The sequence below is a fragment of the Camelus bactrianus genome, chromosome 1, assembly GCF_048773025.1.
Source record: "Camelus bactrianus isolate YW-2024 breed Bactrian camel chromosome 1, ASM4877302v1, whole genome shotgun sequence".
NCBI classification, from domain to species: domain Eukaryota; kingdom Metazoa; phylum Chordata; class Mammalia; order Artiodactyla; family Camelidae; genus Camelus; species Camelus bactrianus.
The window spans coordinates 47,198,894-47,219,882 of NC_133539.1; the positions used below are offsets into that span (position 1 = coordinate 47,198,894).

At 43.0% G+C, this 20,989-nt stretch overlaps 1 protein-coding gene across 1 annotated transcript in view; it reads right to left on the reverse strand.

Moving 5' to 3' along the window:
- MYH15 (myosin heavy chain 15) overlaps window positions 1-20,989 on the reverse strand; it is a 139,089-nt gene that overhangs the window by 8,826 nt on the left and 109,274 nt on the right. Inside the window, exons 34-38 of the mRNA XM_074370204.1 lie at window positions 16,044-16,236; window positions 15,619-15,822; window positions 11,255-11,380; window positions 8,264-8,434; window positions 5,603-5,707 (exon numbers count right to left, since the gene is read on the reverse strand). Coding sequence (XP_074226305.1) covers window positions 5,603-5,707; window positions 8,264-8,434; window positions 11,255-11,380; window positions 15,619-15,822; window positions 16,044-16,236 — 799 coding nt within the window. The remainder of the gene's footprint in view (window positions 1-5,602; window positions 5,708-8,263; window positions 8,435-11,254; window positions 11,381-15,618; window positions 15,823-16,043; window positions 16,237-20,989) is intronic.

Below are 20,989 nucleotides of genomic sequence, written 5' to 3' on the forward strand. Positions count from 1 at the left end.
AACATCTGCAAATATAATCAGTGTGATATACCACATTAACAAAATGAATGGTAAAAGTCATAAGATCATCTCAAAAATGTAAGAAAAAAGTTTTACAAAGTTTGACATTTATTTATGATAAAACCTCTAAACAGTGGATATAGAGGGAACATACCTCAACCTAATAAAGGTCATATATGACAAACTCACGACTAACACAATACTCAGTGAAGAAAAACTGAAAGCTTTCCCTTTAAGATCAGGAACAAGACAAGGATACTCATTCTTGCTGTTTTTATTCAAAGTAGTACTGGAAGTCCCAGGCAGAGCAATTAGGAAAGTAAAAGAGATAAAAAGCATCCATATTGGAAAGAAAGAAGCAAAACTGTCTCCGTTTACAGATGACATGATATTATATATAGAAAACCCTAAAGATATCAATAAAAACTGTTGGAACTAATAAATGAATTCAGTAAGTTTGCAGGATAAAAAATCATACAAAAATCAGTTGTGTTTCTGTACACAAATATGAATTATCAGAAGGAGAAATTAAGAAAACAATCCTATTTAGAACTGCATCAAAAAGAATAAAACACTTACAAATAACTTTAACCAAGGTGGGGTGAAAGACTTGTACACCAAAAACTATAAGACACTGATGAAAGAAATTGAAGAAGACACAAATAAATGGAAAGATATTCCCTGCTTGGAGGAATTAATGTTAAAATATCCATATTACCCAAAATAATCTACAAAGTCAATGCAATAACTATCATAATTCCAATGGCATTTTTCACAGAAATAGAATGGAAACACAAAAGACCCAAAATAGCCAAAGCAATCTTGAGAAAGAAGAAAAAAGCCAAAGGTATCATGCTTTCTGATTTCAAACATATTACAAAGGTGTAGTAATCAAAACAGTATGGTATTGGAGTAAAAAAAGACACACAGATCAACTGAACAGAATAGAAAGCCCAGAAATAAACTCATATATACAAGGCCAATTAATTTATCTCAGAGGATCCAAAAATATATAATGAGGAGAAGATAGCCTCTTCAATAAATAGTGCTGGGAAAATTGGACAGTCACATGCAAAAGAAAGAAACTTGACCACTATCTTACACCATACATAAAAATTAACTCCAAATAGGTTAAAAACTTCAATCTAAGACCTGAAACCATAAGACTCCTAGAAGCCAACATAGGTGGGTAAGCTCCATGACACAGGCCTGGACAATGATTTTTTTAAAAATTTGATACCAAAAGCAAAGGCAACAGAAGCAAAAATAAATAAGTGAGACTACATCAAACTTTAAAACTTCTATATAGCAAAGGAAACCATCAACAGAATGAAAAGGCAACCTGTGGAATGGGAGAAAATAGTTTCACATCATGTATCTGATAAAGGGTTAATATTTAAAATACATTAAGAACTTATACAACTGGATAGCAAAAAATTTTTTTAAATCTGATTAAAAATGAGTAGAAGATCTGAATAGACAGTTTTCCAAAGAAGACATACAAAAGGCCAACAGGTACATGAAAAGGTACTCAACATCACTAATCATCAGGGAAATGCAAATCAAAACCACAACGAGATAGCATCTCACACCAGTTAGAATGAACTATTATCAAAAAGATAAGAAATAACAAGTGTTGGCAAGAATGTGAAGGAAGGAGAGTCCTTGTACACTCTTGGCAGGAATGTAAATTAGTGTAGCCACTATGGAGAGCAGTAGGAAGTTTCCTCAAAAAATTAAAGATAGAACTACCATATGATCCAGCAATTCCTCTTCTGGGTATTTATCTGCAGGAAATGAAATCACTATCTCAGAAAGATATCTTCACCCCCATATTCACGGCAGCATTATTTACAATGGCAAAGATATGGAAGCAATCAAAGTGTCCAACAACAGATGAATGGATAAAGAAGATGTGGTTTATACACACACACACACACACACACACACACACACACACACACACACGAATATTACTCAGCCATCAAAAATAAGGAAACCTTGCCATTTTCAACAACATGGATGGACCTTGAGAGCATTATAATTGGTGAGATAAGTCAGTTAGAGAAAGACAAATAATATAGGAGCTCATCTATTTGTGAAATCTAAAAAAAATTAACTCAGAGAAACAGAACTGACTGGTGGTTGCTAGAGGTAGGGGGTTGGGCGAGGGTGGGAGAAATGGGTTATTGCAATCAAAAGGTACAAACTTCTAGTCACAGGATGAATAAGTTCTGGGAAGGTAATGCAAAGCATGGTGACTATGGTTAACGATACTGTATTGTACACTGAAAGTTGCTAGGAGAGTAAATCTTAAGAGTTCTCATCACAAGAAAAAAAGAACTGCAACTGTGTGTGGTGATGGGTGTTAACTAGACTTGTGATAATCATTTCGCAGGGTAAACATACATCAAATCATTATGCTGTACACTCCAAACTAATACATCATTATATGCTAATTATACATTAACATAAAGGAAGGGAGGGAGGGAGGAAAGGTTGGTTTAACCAAACTTTCCCTATTGTCTAGAGCACCCCTCCCCCAGCTCCACCTTACAGTACAATCTGACAGTAGAGAATTAATTACTAATTTTAAGCTTCCTAAGGTGAGGACCAATATATAAGGCATAGCCTGATTAGGGAAATGAGACAAGTCTATTTTATAAATAAAACCCCCCATTGTTTTCATCTTCCTATCCCACTATCTCTTTTTAAGAAATCTGAAGATTCATAGAAATTTGAAATTTTCAGAAATTTGGAGCTTCACAGAAATTATGTGTTTATAGGGGTTTCTAAAACCAACAGAGGTTAAATTGCTTAAAACCAATTTACTGAGGTGAGTGAATTTTCTGTGTGGTAAAGGCGGCCACAGAGGAGAAAACTGAAAAAGACTAGGAGTAGCTGCTCATGTCAATGATGTTCCTCCCACGTGGGAGGCAAAGCCTTTACTGGGCTTCGGCTCACACCTGAGTAACTGTGGTTGCTATAGTTGTGCGTGGCAGCACAATTTCCCTTCAAGAAATGAACTTGCCATTCAGCTGTGAGGAATGCAGGTACCCGAAAAACCTCCAAATGTGGTGCCTTTCGGATCTGCAGTGGCATTTACACTGAGATCACACACTCCCCAGGCAACCCCCAGCCAACAGCTGGGCACAGCAGAGTTACCAGGGTCTGGCCTTTTCTGCCCAATGTGGGACTTCTTTGAGGCAGTCTTTGTGCTGGAGACTTGGTCAGAGCTGCACGGCAATCTGAGGCTTCTTCCTTCACCCTTCCCTTTCACAGGCGTCAGACTCACTCGACTCACACTGTGGTCTGAAAGCCTTCTCTGCCTCGTCCTGCTTCTCTCCCCTTTATCTTTCCCAGGTGTTACCGCCCATAAGTCTCTTGTACTTCTTACTCCATCCTAGCATCTGGTTCCTGGAGAACCCACCGAAGACCAAATTTTGTTTTCTCATCCCTAGAAATGAAGATACTACATTCATACTTAGATTTGGAAGGATTAAATAACAGCTACACACAGATCCCGGAATTTAGGAAGCAGGCAAAAGTAAAATGGAACAGGTGGATGGAGAGTGGGAGGCAGAAAACTGACTTCACCTTCTGTAACAAATACAGGTTCCTAATCTATGTCCTGTTTTATAGCATATTTTTTGAGACACTAGAAAGACAAATAGGATGAATTTCCAAATGCTAGAGGGACATACCGGGGAAGATTAATGCTCAGTGGGGACTGGCCATAGAACTACTGTGGATGGGGTCACACTTGATTCCTTTTCAGTGTAATATCATCTTCTCAGATTTTTCCCAGGAAAACCATATTCATGTCCCTTTCAAAATGAAATTTTATAAAGGCATCTATGATGTACTGCCACAAAACACCCTGCCTCATTGTCCTGATGGTCATTTTGATGTTAAAGAAGAACAGATTGAATTGATTCAACATCTACCTTGAATATTTCAAAACAGGTATTGATTTCAAGGAATGTGGAGGGCTCTCTAATGTCTCTTTAAACTTACAGGGTCTGGCCTAATATCTTGCATAAAAAGGTACTCAGTAGGTTTTATTTGATTTGATGGCAGAAACATCATTGCATTACTGAATAGATAAACTCTAAGCATTGTGCAGACACTTGGAAGAAATTAAGAAATACACCTTCATATGAGTACACGGGGAACACTAAGATTATTGCTACGAAGAAACAAAGATAAAAGCACAATAGAATGAGATTGTATCCCTTGGGACAATGAAAACCAAAGAAAATATAGCTTTGGTGTATTATTGTATAATAAACCTGTTTACAGAAGAAACCAGTAAGAATAATCCGTAAGAAAATAAAAAGAAAAGCATAACGAACAAGCGGCACTTCACTTCCTCATGTTTTCTTATCCTCACTCAGAAAAGGAGTAGAACAGCACATCTTTCACGTTCCCCAGGTGTCTGCTCCCTCAGCCACTCACACCACGGGCGCATCCCCGAGTAGCTCTGATAATAATCCCTAGCATGTCTAAAGAAGTGTCAGACTAACTCATCTTAGAAAAGAACCACTTATTCAGCAGAGAAGAACTAGCAAATAGCTCATTTCATCTTAATTAGCCCAAGATGATGCTGCTGAAGCACTCTGCTTTCTCATCAGTGCTATCCATCCTACCGCAAGGGAGGAAGACTTTGATGTCTCTGACACCAGCTCAGCCTCAGGGACCAGCATCAGGACTGCAGATCCTGCGTGAGGCTGTCCGAGTTGCCATGAGATAGGCGCCTAGGATGAGTTTGCCTTTTCAGTGGAACAAGCTGTACTGTGCAGCGGAGAAAGTGACCTCTGGCATTTGTGTTCAACAACTGAAATATGTGCTCCTACTCTGCAGGGAAGTGCCGGGACCCAGAGCGGTGAGCGAGACCGTGCCTCTGCTATCATGGAATCTCTGATCTCCATTTGAAAAAAATGGAAGAAAGGTTAGAAAATGAAAACAGAAGTGAGGGAGTACATTGCTACTCGGGAAATGCATTAGTTACTGATAAGAAGTCTGCCCACCTCTTTTCAATTACTTGCTTAGACCACTGCTAGACTGCAGGAAAACAGTCAGAGAGCTGCAGAGACCTCTCAGTATTTGCTGTTTCCACCTGGCACCAGCCCCAGATAGAGTCCTCGGCGGCCTGCAGTGTCTGTGTGACTAGAAAACAGAAATGGAATGCGCCCCCTGCTCCAGTTTAGCCAGCGTCCCTTGTAGCCTGCTGGCTGAGTCGCCACCCTGGTCTCTGCCAGTCACTTCATTTACACATTGTTCTCACTCAGCCTCTCACAGGAAGGCATCTTTCCGAAAGCGCTGCAGACATTATGTGTGAAAAAACAAGGCAGTATAAATAGCTTTCTGCTGCTAATTGCAACTTGCCACTCACATTTTGCTTCCGGAGAGCTCTGAAAGGGACCAACCCAAACCAGTAATAGCACAGGAGCCCTGGAGGGCCAGTCCTGTCTCCCGCTGAGGGAGAGCAAGGATGGAGAGAGAACCACCTGAGATCTTGGGGGCCAACTGGTGCTTAAAGGAGCACATTTGCCCAGGGTGGAGCCCAGCCAGGCAAATAGGGAGTGGTTTCCCAGAGTACCTGATAGGTCAGCTCCTTGATGCTTCGCTCCAGCCTGCGGGCTCCCCTCTGGGCCTCTGCCTTGCGACGGACCTCGCTCTCCAGTTCACCTTCCAGTTCACGAACCTGCAAGCAAACCATGGTCTCAGACCACAGGCAGGCAGCCAGCAAGCCGTGCCAGCATGGTGTTTGCCAATTGGCACGATCCTTTGAAACACAGTGACATCGTTGAGGGCAGATGTGTCCACTCTCATTCTGGCAGTGGTGAGACAGGGCAACCTCTCTGGGAAAACTGCCTCCCAAAAGTGAGCTGGTTGAACTATGTGAGCTCATAAAAGGGCTGTTTAGACTCTAAAGGATGTGAAAGGCTAATCCATGCAGAGGTGATAAATTTCCCCTCATAGATAACAAAATTGCACACACACGTGTGTATGCATGAACGTACAGAAGCATAGAGAGAGAAAAAGCTACACATAGCGCTCCTGGAGGTTTTAGCCAATATACGACCTCATCTTAAGCTTCTTTCTCCATGTTCAGCTCTGACTCTAGAGAAATCAGACCCTCAGTCTGTGTCACACATAAGTCACCCACAGCCCCACAGCCTTGCTTTGAGGGAGAGCTGCAGTACAGACTAATAGCTGGCCTGCAGCTTTATCAAGTTATACGAACAAGGTTAACATAACATTCATTCAGCAAATATTTGATGCCTACTACACACCAAGCACCAGGGCCAAGGATACAGCAAGGAACAAAACAAAAACCTCTCCAACCGTAAGCCTCCATTGTAACAAAGGGAAACACAAAAACCGAAATGAAATGTAGAATGTGTGAGATGGTGATAAATGTGTGGAGGGAAATAAAGCAGGACCCAGGGTAAGGGGTAGGGATTTGATAGGGGAGGGGTGCTGGCTGCCCCCCTCCTCCCCTAGGGGTCCTGTCCCTGGCTCTCTCCTGTCCTTTTCCTACACAGATACCACCTTTTGGGGGGGGGGGGTTGTTTCATTGTTATTCCTTTTTTAAGTGATTAAAACACCTAAGGGGAAAATTGCTTTATTAAAGCCAATCCTAGACATCACATAAGTTCACTGTAAATATTTCTTTATGTAATTCTAATAGATAATGGTATTATGATTATGTTGTTAAGAAATTCACCGTATTTCCTTAGTCTCATCTGATATTCAAAAACTCACTGCTACTGAGTTATCATTAGTTCTAGGACAAACGACAACTGGAAATGAAATAAAATCCTGCAGTCTTAAATTTGAGATGGAAATACCAGTATAATTCATGTATTTTTCAGGGGGGAAAAAAAGGCATATTCCAAGTTCTTTGTTTTTATACCTACATGCTTTTTCTCTTGTACTAAAAATCTTGGTGCTTATATATGTTGTTGGATAAATAATTATATTACTTTTATTGCTAGTAGCAATAATAAGATAATGTTATTTTGAAACTACAAACGCAGTTCATTTTATTTGCTATTTTGTTTTGTCCTCAGATACATTCCATGAGGGATGTACAGACAAAAACACTGTATTTTAAAGTCCCAGGAATAATCGTTCTTCATGTTTTATGCTCCTCAACTTTATAAATAGTTGGCTTCATTTGCTTCCATTAGTGTTAAAATTTTAGGGATGGCTGTATTTTTCTCTTTGATTTAAACTTTTTTTTAACAATTATGAAGCATGTAAGTGTTTCATGTGATTTTGCAATCAAAACAGCTAAATAAGGTGCATTCAGAAGGCCTTTCATCTGTGTTCCCCTCCTGTGGGTAGCTGTTTTTATGAGTCTTTGTTTTATCCTGTCACCATTTCTTTTTTGGAAATATAAGCAAATGTGTACATGTCTTTATAGTTCTCCTCTTCTGCACAGAAGGTTGTACACTCTCCATACTGCCTGCACTTTTTATCATCATACAGCTAGTCATGGCCCCCTGAACATTACAGAGCTCTTCCTCATCCTTACTAATCAGCCTGATTATATGACTGTACCATAAATATGCATTGGCATTCTATTATATGGATACTCCATAAATGTGCAAAGGCAATACTTTCTTTTTCAGAGGCCCTTCTGTGCCGTGAAATCCCAGTCAAATATTCTTTCCATCCTTACAGCCTCTGTCATGTGACCTGCACATTGATATTGAAACTGATTAAATCATTTTTAAAATTCTATTCTCAAGATAGGTCTCTTATTTGTTTTTAAGCTCCCTAAAGGCAGGTACTACATCATTTCTGTCAGTCCTTACCATATCTTCACTAAGTCTTTTTGATCCTTCATTGAGTCGTTTCCCTCCAGTTTCTCTGGCTGTTAGGAGATGGGCGTTCCCCACAGAGGAAGTAATGGGAGCAAAGTCACAAAAAGCAAGATTGTGAGGGTGTGTTTGGAAACAGGGGGTCACTCTGGCTATGGGGAGCCTAGCGCTGGTGTGGGTGAGGGGAGGAAATGCGTTCTAACTTAGCAGGAAGGTGGATTTCATCCAGTCCAAGAAAAGTCCTATTTGGTGGCCCAAAGTCAAGAAGAATAAATGAATATACTGAGATCTGACCCTGTCAAAGATCTGAAAATGCTACAAGCAGAAGTGATGAGGGAGGCAGGGACTCTCTGGTGCGATATTCTGGGACAATCTGACTTCAGATTGGAAGTTGTCAAGACCCCACGATTACACAGGCCAACTCCTACCCTGGATTCTAGTTTCTGGATTTGCTTCCTGTTCCCCATCAGGGCAGTCTGTTCAGCATTAGCCAGCCTTTCTTGTAGATCTTTAATTGTCTGCTCCATATTCTTTCTCATCCTCTCCAAGTGGGCATTGGTATCCTGCTCCTTCTTCAGTTCTTCTGACATGTTTTCTACCTAGAAAAGGAAGGAAAGAGACTGAGACAATTCAGCAGCCAACTGAGCTTAACACTTCTACCCATGATCAGTTCCCGCTGTGACTAGTGTCATGCCTTGCCTCTGTGGACTTAATCTCTTCTCACCACGCTCTCCCCAACCTCTGTGGCCCTCAAGTTTGTTAAACATAGGCAACTGAGATAGCAGTAGCTAAGGACAACAGTATGGAGGTTCCTTAAAAAACTAAAAATAGAGTTATCATATGATCCAGCAATCCCATTCCTGGGCATATATCTGGAGAAAACTTTAACTCAAAATGATACATGCACCCCAGTGTTCATAGCAGCACTATTTACAATAGCCAAGACATGAAAACAACCTAAATGTCCATTGAAAAATGACTGGCTAAAGAAGATGTGGTATATATATATAATGGAATACTACTCAGCCATAGAAAAGAATAAAATAATGCCATTTTCAGCAACATGGATGGACCTAGAGTGAAGTAAGTCAGACAAAGACAAATATATGATATCACCTATACGTGAACTCTATAAAAAAGTGACCCAAATGAACTTATTTACAAAACAGAAATAGACTCATAGATATGGAAAACAAACTTGTGGTTACCAGAGAGGAAGGGGGAAGATAAATTAGCAGATACAAACTACTATTTATAAAATACTATTTATAAAATAGATAAACAACAAGGTCCTACTGTACAGCACAGGGAACTATATTCAATAGCTTGCAATAACCTATAATGAACAAGAATGTATATATATATATATATATATATATATGTATATATACATATATATATATATGTATATGTGTATGTATGTATGTATAACTGAATCACTATGCTATACACCAGAACTAACATAACATTTTAAACCAACTATACTTCCATTAGAAAAAAAGACAGCAGTAGCTACTGAAGAAATTAGGGTAAAGGGTGGTGGAAACAGACCAAAGATGAAGTACCATATGAACATCATTACACAACACCTGTATGGAAAGAAAGATGACCAACTGAAGCCACCATTTTTAACTGAGTAAAGCACCGGGACACGTCCTGTAGCATCACACACCAGGAAAAGTGTGGAGTGCTGATGAGAATGTTTTTCACGTCTCACTTCTACAATTCTGTGATTTACAACTGCAAACAAGTTTAGGCTCTAGGAATTTGGCAGCAACAGATGCTCTCGGTGCCAATAATCTGGCACAAGGAAGGTTAATTCTTGTGAAGCCTGCTCTTGGCTTTGGTTGTGTATACAAGGGCTTGGTGTCTTGATGCAATTATTAAGAACTGTTTCACGAATCTCTCAGTACCTATAATGTAAGAACACTGCCCTCCCAGCCAAAGTTTCTCTGTCTGTCAGGTTACCAACCATCTGTATAATGTAAGTGTGAGACGTCTGTGCAGATGGTGAGGGCAAAGAATAAATTATGGAGGCAACTCTGGGTTCTGCTATGTGGGGTTGGAACTCAGAGCTGAACTACTAGAGAATTAAAGTGGGGAAAGAGGTAGTGAGTTCATTTTTCAACATTGTCAAGAAAATCTTATAAAGGCAAGGTTGAGCTGATAGAGTCTTCCTAATGTGTGACAACATAAATTTACCAAGCAGGAGTAGAAGCTTTTTTTTATTCCTTTCTACCTATGGGGATGTTCATAAATGTCAAGCCTATTATTTTTCCTTGGCCAAACACTTTCCGGCTTTCACACACCTCTTTTTCTTGATTACAAAACGGCCAGTGACCTGCATGCTTTCCCATTCTTCTAGATTCTACAGTGACCTGGTAGCTAGGATTTGGTGCCAAAGTTTTGTTTAGTTCCCCAAGCGCTAAATCACTCAGGCAAACAAAAACATAAGCTTTTCCCTTCCTTTGAATTTTAAAATGACTAATGTAAAATCTAATTGAGTATCTTGTCTCTGCTGTTTCCCTACTTTTTAGCAAGAGGATCAGCTTTCGATCATATAGCAAGGTTAGGACTGCTGCATATGGTTGTGGGTCTGAGGGACTGACTATACAAAGTCACTTGATGGGGATGGGGTGAGTGGAGGCTGAAACCAAGCCAGAAGCTCTGCTCAGTCAGCACCAGGACCTGCAAAGCTGGGTCCTTCACACACAGGCTTCCCACCTCCCTCCTTCTGCAATTATTTTTTTTCTGAGAATTGCCTTCTGCTTGCCATGCCTTTTGAGAGAAGTCTGCAACTGCCCCCAGGGGGTGACCAGAGGGTGTCCTTTTTCAGTTCCCACCAAGGTGCAGTCAAGGCAGACAGCCAGCCAACCCTGAGCTTAGCATCATTTAGGAAAAGCACTGCTACGAACAATTTTAAACTTGCAAATAAAGATGGTACTGGGGCCGTGAAGCCTTTCTTCACCAACCTGATTCTGTTACCGAAGCAGCAGTATGGGTTGTTGAAAAAAAAAAGGGAAATAAATGTTCTTTGCAGATCACCATCATAAAATTATTATAGACCCTGGGAAAATAGCTATTTGTAAGGAAACACAGGAAGAAGTGTTTCTAGACACTAGATATATAGATTCACAATTGGAAAGTGGATTAACTTTTTAAAAAATTCTCTTGCTTTCAAAAGATTTTGCTTATAGCAATTCAGCTGCTCCTTTTCATCGCCTGGATAGGTTGGAAGGGAGGAGCTAATTGGCCTAATTTTTCAAAATAGGAACAGAGGCAGAGGGGTCAGCTAACCACCCCCTGGCTATGCGGAGCATCAGTGGAATCCTTTCTGGCTGCAGCTCTGCCCCTGCCCCTTGGCTACTCCTCCCATCAGCTCTGGATGACGGGAGGGAGCAGGCAGTCAATGGACCCACCTCGGTGGCTGCCTTCCTGGCCTTCTCTTCTGCGTTTTGACAACCCTGCACCGCCTCTTCAGCTTCCTTCTGCATCCTGGCAACATCCACCTCCAGTTTCTTCTTCTGGCTGAGGAGACTGGTGTTCTAAGGAAAAGCAGCATCCTTGTTAGGCAAGTTGAGATCAGTGATGCCAAGGCAAGCTGGTCGGTCCAAGACCTGCAATGGGCGGGGCTCTGGCCGGCAGGGCGTTCTTCTCTGGTCAGCCCTATTCGATGAAGCAAGACTTCTAAGCCTGGGACACCACGTTAGAAAAGCACCTTTGCCTTCAAAGGCAGACCTGAGTGCAAGGGATTTCATCCATTCGAGGTTCCAGACTGACAAGATGACAGCCTGAATCAGAAAGGAGAAATGGGTCCAGACAAACTACAAGCCCTGAACATGTGTCTAGTTTTAGGCTTGTAGAGAAATATGTTTTTCTGCCTTTTGTTCTTTGATGGGGAAGAAACAAGTATCCTAGAGCAACAGTCAGGGTCAATAGCAGACATCTGGAAAGCAGGGGCTTGGGAATTAAAAATCAGTTTCCAGCACGCTGCTCCTGGGGAGAAAAAAGTCTTCTTCATTATCTACCTCCCTTTCTATCTCAATTTGCAGTGAGGGGGTGGGAAAAGTAGCTCAGATGCACCTCATCCCCCAGCCCTTAGAGGAGGGTGCTTTGTGTTCTGTGGCTGATGCTGCCCTAATTCTTTCCTTCCTGAGGTTGTGACATGAGAGGCTAAAGCTCTTTTTTGGTCCATGTTTGTGGCACAGCTTTTCTGAGGGTGTGAAGTCTTAGCATAGAGAATGTATTTAAAAGGCACAGCCTTTCTATTTTTAATTTCTCCTCTGTTTTTTTCCACTTTTCCTCTAACTAGTGCCTCTCTCAGTGGCAAGATTAAGAGTTCGAAATAGGAATAGAGATATCCCAGCCTCACAGGCTCTACTGGCTTCCTCGATGGTGTGAAGCGTCTCCGTCAAGGTTGCCATCCTCTGTCCTCATGGAGGGCCAGGCTCCGTGCACCCCTAGCTTTCCCGCTGCCATGGGTGTGGAATGGGGGGTCAGGGTATCTCCCTGGAATATGTTAGGATGCTCCCTGCACATAACTCCACAGAAACTCTTTCCTTGTAAAGGAAAATACAAGTATAAATGTTGATTTGTTTATATATAGAATGATTTAAAATCTGCTAGGGAGATGAGGGTTACAATCTTTTCAAGCTGAATGATTCTTTAATTGGTTCTTTTGGGGAGCAAGGGGGCAAGGAGGTATTGAGCAAAAGGGAAATCTAGACTGTCACAGCTCAGGTTTGAAAAAGGGTGCATGTTATCAGATAAGGATAAGTTTGGCCTCATATGTTTGTTCTAGGCTAGAGATTTGGGAATGCAGAAGGGATGTTAGAGCAGGCAGATAGCTAGATGTGAGCAGAGAAAAGGGGACACAGGCCAAACGGCAGGAATTGGGCAGAAAGGAAGATTACAGGCCAAATACAGGAAACCACACATCATGTAAACAGGGGTCCCTGGGCAGAAAAAGAAAAGGAGGAACCTCTGGGCTGATAAGTGGTCACACATTTTGGGGTGATCAGAGGCCTGGAGGCCGACAAAGAAAGATGGGAAAAGGCAGGAATCTCCAGTGTCCGAATGTAACCTCTTGCTCATTATGCCCTCATTTCAACAAAATTAGCCTTGCAGATTAGAAGTACCTATCATGCACCGATGCCATGACACTTCCGATCCAGACTAAATAAGGACAAAAATCCCTCCTCCCTTTGGGAAGGTGGAGTTGGGATGAAAATCAGGGAATATAACCCCAATCCCTTCCTTCCCCAGTGAATATTCTGTTTATTCACTTTTATACCCCATGTAATCAACTTGCCAAAGAAACTCAGGGCAGCTGCTCACCAGCCTGCCCACTCTCCCCTTGACAGCGTACTATCCATCCCTTAATAAATCCCTGCTTTTCACTCTCTTAACGTCCATGTCCTGTCTCTGAATTCTTTCTGCAACAGGAAAAGAACCTAGTCACCAGCAAAAGTTCCATAAAATGCTTGTTATATGTCAATCAGAAGATTGACAGTGTTCTAGTAATTGCAAGGTATCCCCTCATGGCTTAGATAGGGGAGGAACCCTTGTGAGCAATATATCATCTACGCCAGAGCTGTTCGAGAGTAGTCCCTGGATCGGCAGCATCACCTAAGACCTTGTTTGATTTCTGTGTTCTACTGTGAAGATTCTAATTCAGTGGGTCTGGGGTGAGACCAGAGAATGTGCATTTTTGTGTTTCTTTCTCTCAAACACCTAAAGTTTCAGAAACCCTGCTCTGGAGATCAGGGTCTTTTGTTTTTTGTTTTTTGTTTTTTTGATTTCTTCTTGTTTGTTTTCAAATCTATCTCCTCCTCTCTATGTCTGCTTTTGCTCTTGGGAATTATGCATAATCTATAGCCTATTTGTTTTATACCATATGGTATCCAAATAGGATTGTGTCAAGCACATGGACACAAGTCAAGCTGTAAGCACAAACTAAATGCAATGCCTTCCAGTTGGTACATCTTTGGTTTATACTTCCTTTATCCATGTTTCTCAGTGGGATCGCAAGTTGGCATTCTGGGTGGGGCAATTCTTTGTGATGTTGAATTATTCCGTATCTTGCAGGAGCAGGAGTATCTCTGGATCCTGCTCGCTAAATGTCAGTGGCACTTCCCTGTCACTTGGGCAACCAAAATGATCCCACAGACATTTCTAAATACCCCAGAGCATGGCAGATCTGCCCCTAGTTGTTTTAATCCATCCTTCACAACAATCAGCAGAGTAAACTTCCTAAAATGTGGATCTAATAACTTCACTCCCAACGTACTCAAAATTCTTCAGTAGATGCCACCCCACCCCCCCAATTAGCTCCATGATAGAATTCAGATTCCATCTGTCTCAGACTTAAGGTTCCTGGTGACCTGGCTCTCCCTGCCCCTCCCTTAGCATTTATCTGCGGAGCTCTCCTACCCCTCTCCCAGCCCCATGCTCTAGCAAGTAGATCAATTCCCTCTTCTCCCCATGCCTCTACCCTTGACTTTCTGCTGTACCTGGCTGACTTCTTACATGGCCTCCACGACTCAGATTAAGCATACTGCGCATCTACCTATGTCTGGGATTGTCAGGGAAGGCGTTCTGCAGGGGTGTGCTTGCTTTATCAATATACTTCCAAGAGTGCACTGTAATTTGTTTGTTTACTTAGATTTTCACTTTTTTAGGATGATAGAGATATCTATACCATGATAGATTCATGGTATCTACCTATACCATGACACTTGTCCAGGTTACCATGGGTGCCCTATAAATGTTTGTTGAATGACCTGTTTACTATACACATTTGTCCTAGCCAGTATGGTTTCTCCTGATTCTATGAGAATGGCATAGAGTCTAAGAATTCTTGCTTTGTGTCACTTACATAACCTTCCATGAGAAACCAGAGTCCTGACAGCTCATCGTATCTGTCAGCAGTCACTCAGAATTGTTTGAAATCTCCTGGCTCCAAGGCAGGAACTTGTTTTTTTGTTTTTTGTGTTTTTTTTTTGAATCTTGGGATGCTGGGGGAACACACGGCTTAGAGGGAACAGGAGAAGCAGGCAAGTTGTCCTGGAACACTAGGGAATGTTCCCCTCCCTCTCTCCCTAGCATCCTGGTGGCTGTGAGTGCACGGACTGTTTATTCTTCTGGCAGAGGCTTTGTGTTACAGGTCCCAAAAAAACATAAGTTGAAGACCTAACCCCCAATCCTCAGAATATGACTTTCCTCGGAAACAGGGTCTTTACAGAGATAATCAAGTTCAAAAGATGTCATTAGAGTTGGTCCTAATCCAATATGACTGATGTGACTGATGTCCTCATACAAACTTGGAAATTTGGGCAGTGACAGATTCAGAGGGAAGATGTTAAGACACAGAGAGAAAATGCCAATGGAAGACAGAGAGTTGGAGTGACACATCTCTAAGCTAAGGAATGCCAGAGACTGCCAGCAAACCACTAGAAGCTGGGGAAAGGCCAGGAAGGATTTCTCTACAAGATTCAGAGGGAGCACGATCCTGCCATCACCTTAATTTCAGACTTCTAGCCATCAGAACTGTGAGAAAAATAACTTTCTGTTGTTTGAAGCCCCTCAGCTGGTGGGACTTGGTTGCTGCAGCTCTAGGCAACTGATGCATTTGGGGGTGAAAGAAGGGTGTGACCGGCACACAGCTGCCCAAGGCTCTTCCTACACCTCCAAGGCCACACCCGAGGCTCTGTGTGGTCACCGTGTCCATACTGACACCTCCTACCAGCTAATGCAGCTGATGGATAGAGTTTCCGGGCCCCACCTGGGTGTGGAAAAGATTGATCTTTTCTGTGGCTTCCAGGAGCTCGTCCTCTGCCAGCCTGCGCCCGCGCTCTGTCTGTTCCTGCAGGGACCTCAGCTCCTCGAGTTCAGACTGGAGAAGAGAGCTGCGCCGCTCGGCCACAGCCACCTGCTCCTTCAGCTCACTGTTCAGCTGTGTGCTGTCCTCCAGCTGCACCCGGAGGTCCTGCGAAAGAAAGCACAGGCCCAGGGCACAGGTCCCTGGGAGTTCTGTGGGAACTGCCTGCCCGCTCTGAACAAGCTCCATCAATTAAATGCAAGCCCATCCCTGCTCTCCTGAAGGCTTAGATCTGTCCTCATTCGTGTTGCTCAACACAACCTGGTGCTTGGTTTGCATCCATGAGCAGAGGCAGCCCTCTCTTACCCCTGTATGATGATTGAAAATACCTTGATCTGGATCTGAAGCTGGCCCAGGGATTTGGTTGTGTCTGACACCTGCCGGTTGGCACAGCTAAGCTGGAGTTCCAGCTCAGTGAGGTCCCCCTCCATGCTCTTCTTCATCCGGGTAGCCTCGACTCTGCTCCTCACTTCAGAATCCAGACTGGACTGCAGGGAGTCAATAGCACACTGCTGCTTCCTCCTAATTTTAGAATAACATTCAGGGAGAAAAGTCATGCACCCACATTAAGAAAGGTTACCTGCTGTGTACACAACAGTTTCAGAATCAAAAAAAAATTAAAATCAAGAAAAAACTGTGTAATTCACAAAGTGAGTCTAAAGGGTTTTCATTTGGAAAACATGGAGGTTGAAGGGTTAGGTTAGTGAGATTTTGTCTGTCATCATGCACTAAGATTCCCAGGTCAACTTCCTAGAAGAATCAAGAAAAGCATCAGAATCTTTTTGAGGTCCTGTGGGGCAGCTGTTACCTTAGATAAGACCCCCCAAGGCCAATCTAGGGCAAACATCTGCATTTCCTAGAATGGCTAAGGATGAAGGGAGCATGTTCTCTCACAAAGACATAATATTCAAACAATTTGTTAATTCCCCTAGGAGAGCATGGTTATCTTTTTCCGGAGTTTGGGAGTACAAGCAAGGATAAGCTGAGAAAACCAACCGCTGTGTGATATTGAGTTACCTCAACACTCCTTTGTAAGAACCAAAGCTCTATGCTGAACCATTTTTGCAAAGGAACAGAAGCTTGCACAATAAATGTGGGTTCAGGAAGACAGTGGAAAATGTGGGGAACCCATGGCAATTATTTCCCAGCCCTCTTGCAGTGAGTTTGGGATGAGTGACTGAATTCTGACTAATGGACTGTGAGCGGAAGTGTTTCTAAGCCTCACATGTACAACTGTTTTACTTGTGTGTTCCTGTGTTCTTTTCCCCATCTTTGGTAAGCCTGGAGTCCACCCATGTACTCCATCACAAGATGGAAGGAACCTGTGTTCTCAAATGACTTTGCAGAATAGTGGCCTGCTGTCCACCCTAACCCCACACTGGATTCTGACACAAAGCAAAAATAAACTTTGATAGTTTGAATCCATCAAGATTTGGTGGTGGTGAGTCAGGATGGTGTAACTGTGACAACTTACACAGGCCCTGTTATACTCACCAATGAAACAGGGCCTAGTGCCGGGCAGGTAAGACAAGACGGAGGAGGGAACAGCCTTTCTGTTCTCCGTCCTCATGGAGCCCATCAGTGCAAACAGCAGACACGTATTCATCCTGGGTTAGAATTAGGTTCCACACTGGGTTGACTGGAGCCCGTGTCCTGAGCTCTGAGACCAGTCAGGGAGGTACAGCCCCAGAGGAGTCACAGCGTGGTCAGAGTTTCTGACTGGGTGGCAGGTTGGAGTTGTCAGTTTCATGACCACCCTTCTCCCCACTGGCCAGGGGAGGCCTCAGAAGTAGGTGTGGAAGTGGACATGGATAAGAAATCACTCCTTCTGGTTCCAGAGCCCAGAGTTAGCAGGTCTCCTTTGCCAACCCCATGTCCCCTGCCCCCACATGTTGAGGTCAGTCTCTTATGCCTCTCCTTAGGTCCTGGCTTTTGTTCAGCTCCCGGTCAGAATCCTACAGGGATGCCAGTATATCAAGTCACCAGAGATTCTTACGGCTGAATTGTGTCCCTCTCCCCCTCCCAACACAATGCCTATGTTGAAGTCCTTAATCCCCTTGGAAGTCCCTCAGAATGTGAGTATATTTGGAGATAGGGCCTTTAAAGAGGTGATTAAGTTAAATGAGGCCCTTAGGGTGGGACCTAATCCAATCTGCCTGATCTCCTTTTAAGAAGAAATGTAGACACACAAAGAGACACAGGGAGAGGTGTGCATGGAGAAAAGGAAATGTGAGGATATAGCGAGGTGGCCACATGCAAGCCAGAGAGAGGTCTCAGGCCCAAACTTGCCGACATCTTGATCTTGAACCTCCAGCCTTTAAAAATGTGAGAAAACAAATTTTTGTTGTTTAAAACACCCCATCTGTGTACTCTGTTAGAGCAGCCCTGGCCCATTACTACCGCAGGGGTGCACCCTCAGACTCCCTGACAGCTTCAGGACACTGCTCTGTCTTGCACTGAGCAAACTCTCACTTTTGCCCCAGCCGACTCTCCTTGGTCGGGAACACCAAAGCATCCCGAGGCTGATGTCAAAATCCTCTGTACAGCGGCATCTTCTACTTAAGTACATAAAATGAAGGTTTTGAATTGTACTGTTTCCACAGTTGTTTATGAAACTTCACGAGAGCCTACAGACAAGTAGAAAGTGCTGTGGTTTAAGAGGCTTCTGCATGATGCAGGCCTAGAGAATGGCCGCAAAACAACACATTTCAGGCAGAGTCAAGAAATCTTTAAAATGAAAACTCCCCAAGTACATTTTTTTTACGAAAAATGAAGCACTCAGGTTTGAGGCGATACCATAAGAAGTTCCTTTTTTTCCCCCCGAAATGTGAACTATAATTTGAGGAAAGAAACCAAATGCAAATAAAAACAAAACCAGAATAAAAACTGAAAACTTGAAAAAGCTAAGGATTTTAAACTGACAGTCAATTCAATAGGTTCTTTTTTTCCTCCTGCAATGTTGCTCATCTCTATCAGAGGAACGAAAGCTTTTCCTTAATCCCAGTGCACATGACTCAGCTTCAAACTGATTAACAAGCATTTTGCTAATGAAATACCATGTCTGGGTTTGAGATCCTACTTCGGTAAAATATTTCACTTAGAAATGAGAAGAGATTTCAACACATTCTTCTGGCAGAGACTCAGACAATAAAGGAAATTAAGTTGGATACTGCATATAAATGGAGACCATGTGACAAAGACCACTATGACTGAGTTCAGAGAAGGGAACACTATGGAAGGATAAGATGATGGAAAATTACCAGATGGCTGAGGCCACAGGCCGGCGGGGGGCAAACTGTGGGCTATGGGCCAAATCCAGCCATGCCCAGTTGATTTCCTATTGTATATGCATTCAAGCTATAACTGCAGATTTGAGTAGCTGCAACAGAGACTCGGTGGCCTGCAAAGCCAAAAATACTATCTGACCCCACAAAGAAAAAGTTTGCCTAGGTCTTCTATAGATGATCAAACCACAGCAAACAAGGGCATCCCGACAGAGTAAGGAATGTCAGTGCCTTAATCCCCAGAGCTCCTTCCACAGCACCTCCCTGCATGTGTCTGGGGAGAGCAGGACACAGGGACGTCCTGGCTCTAGGCTGGTGAGAAGACCCCACACATTATGGAATTTCCTTGAATACCTGAGTTGGGAGAGGGATATAATCAGTGGCCCTGGAAGATTCAGGATGCACCTGCCCAACTTGCTTTCAACCCAGTCTCGGGTCTTGCTTGACTTAGATGGCAGTTCCAGCTGCCAGGTGGCCTTCAAGCTGGCCACGGATGTCAACCTTGCTTTCCTGCGTTGGGGATGGAGAGGGCCAAAGCTGGGCATCAGAGCTCCTCCCTTCTTTCCTTCAATGAGTGCATTGCCACCTCCCTCCCTCTTGCTCTGCTAATTATAACATTTGTAAGGAAATAAAACAGCCCCATCAATCCATAGAAGCTTGGAGAGCTCTGTCTAGAATAGAAGGCACAGTGTCTTGCCAACACGAAGTGCTCTGTTGAACATCTCTTGAACAAGTGAAACCTATGACTCCCATGCCAGCTGCTCATTCTTTACCACCAACAGGTTTCCAGCCCGACTCACGCAGGATCGGTCCTCACCAAAAGGAGAGCGAGCTGGGCAGCAGAGGATGAGTGAATGACTTCCCCACTTTTCAGCTCAACCAAGGTTATGCTTTTGCCTCTCAATCTCTCTCCTGCTCTTATGGTCTCTTGAGCTCCCCCAGTCCTGCCTCACAGGCCTCCTTCAGTTTCTGTGGCATTTTCCCAGGATTATGTGGAACAGGACCTTGAATCTCATCTTGCCCTCAGGCAATATTTCCCTTGAGTTCTATAATTCACCTTGATTCCTTACTTATCCTTATCCTTGATGCTCAAAATCTTATGCTTTGCTAGGATTTCCTCCTGGCCTTCTCTTCAGTTTCCTTAAGATCCCTTCCTCTCCCAGCCCTGAAGTCAGATTAAACCCTTGGATTAAACCCAGGCCTCTTGACACAGTCTGCACTGAAGCAGGGCACTCACACAGGAAGGGCCTGGCATGGTATTTGTGATCTTTTGCAAGATATGCCCATCTTTCCTTTCCGATGTAACTATTACAGTCATTATGAATCATTACCTAAAACTCACAAATAGTTCACCCCTCCCCCCAGCCCGCCCTTCTTTTTCCAGCCCCTTCACACTCCTGCCTTGTCTTCAGTTCTTCCCTCTCCCAGCCCTGGCTGTTTGGAACTTCCTTTGCACGAAAATTATTACAATTGGTGAACAGCTCTACGACATTCAGATGTACCTGTCAGGATGCAGACTCTCTGAGGATTCATTTTTTTCTTTGCTTGGTTTATTAATAGGCACAGGTTTGACATTACCTGAAACCAGGGTGCGTTTCTTTTTTTTTTTTTTTTCCCTTGTAAATACACAAGGAGACGTTCATTTTTGCTCCTGGTGGAAGGAAGTAGGGCAAATATCAAGGCCCAATGTTTTTGCCCTTCATCAAAAAAATTCTTTTAGACACAGACTCAGAGCCTCTTAAGCAGCTGGGAACCCACCACCACAGTCAGTCCTATAGAGGAACGTGCCAGTGATTGAAGATAACTCAAAGTGCACAGAGGGCCAAATTGGGCTTGACATTCTTCTTAAAAAAAATGACCCCCATGGGAGTTTTGTCTGAAGATGGGTGATAGAAAAGAGGCCAGTTCAATTAGACATGTAAACTTTAAAAAAAACAAAAACAAAAAAACTGTTTAACAAACACGTTGAAAGCACATTGCCAGTTGGATCT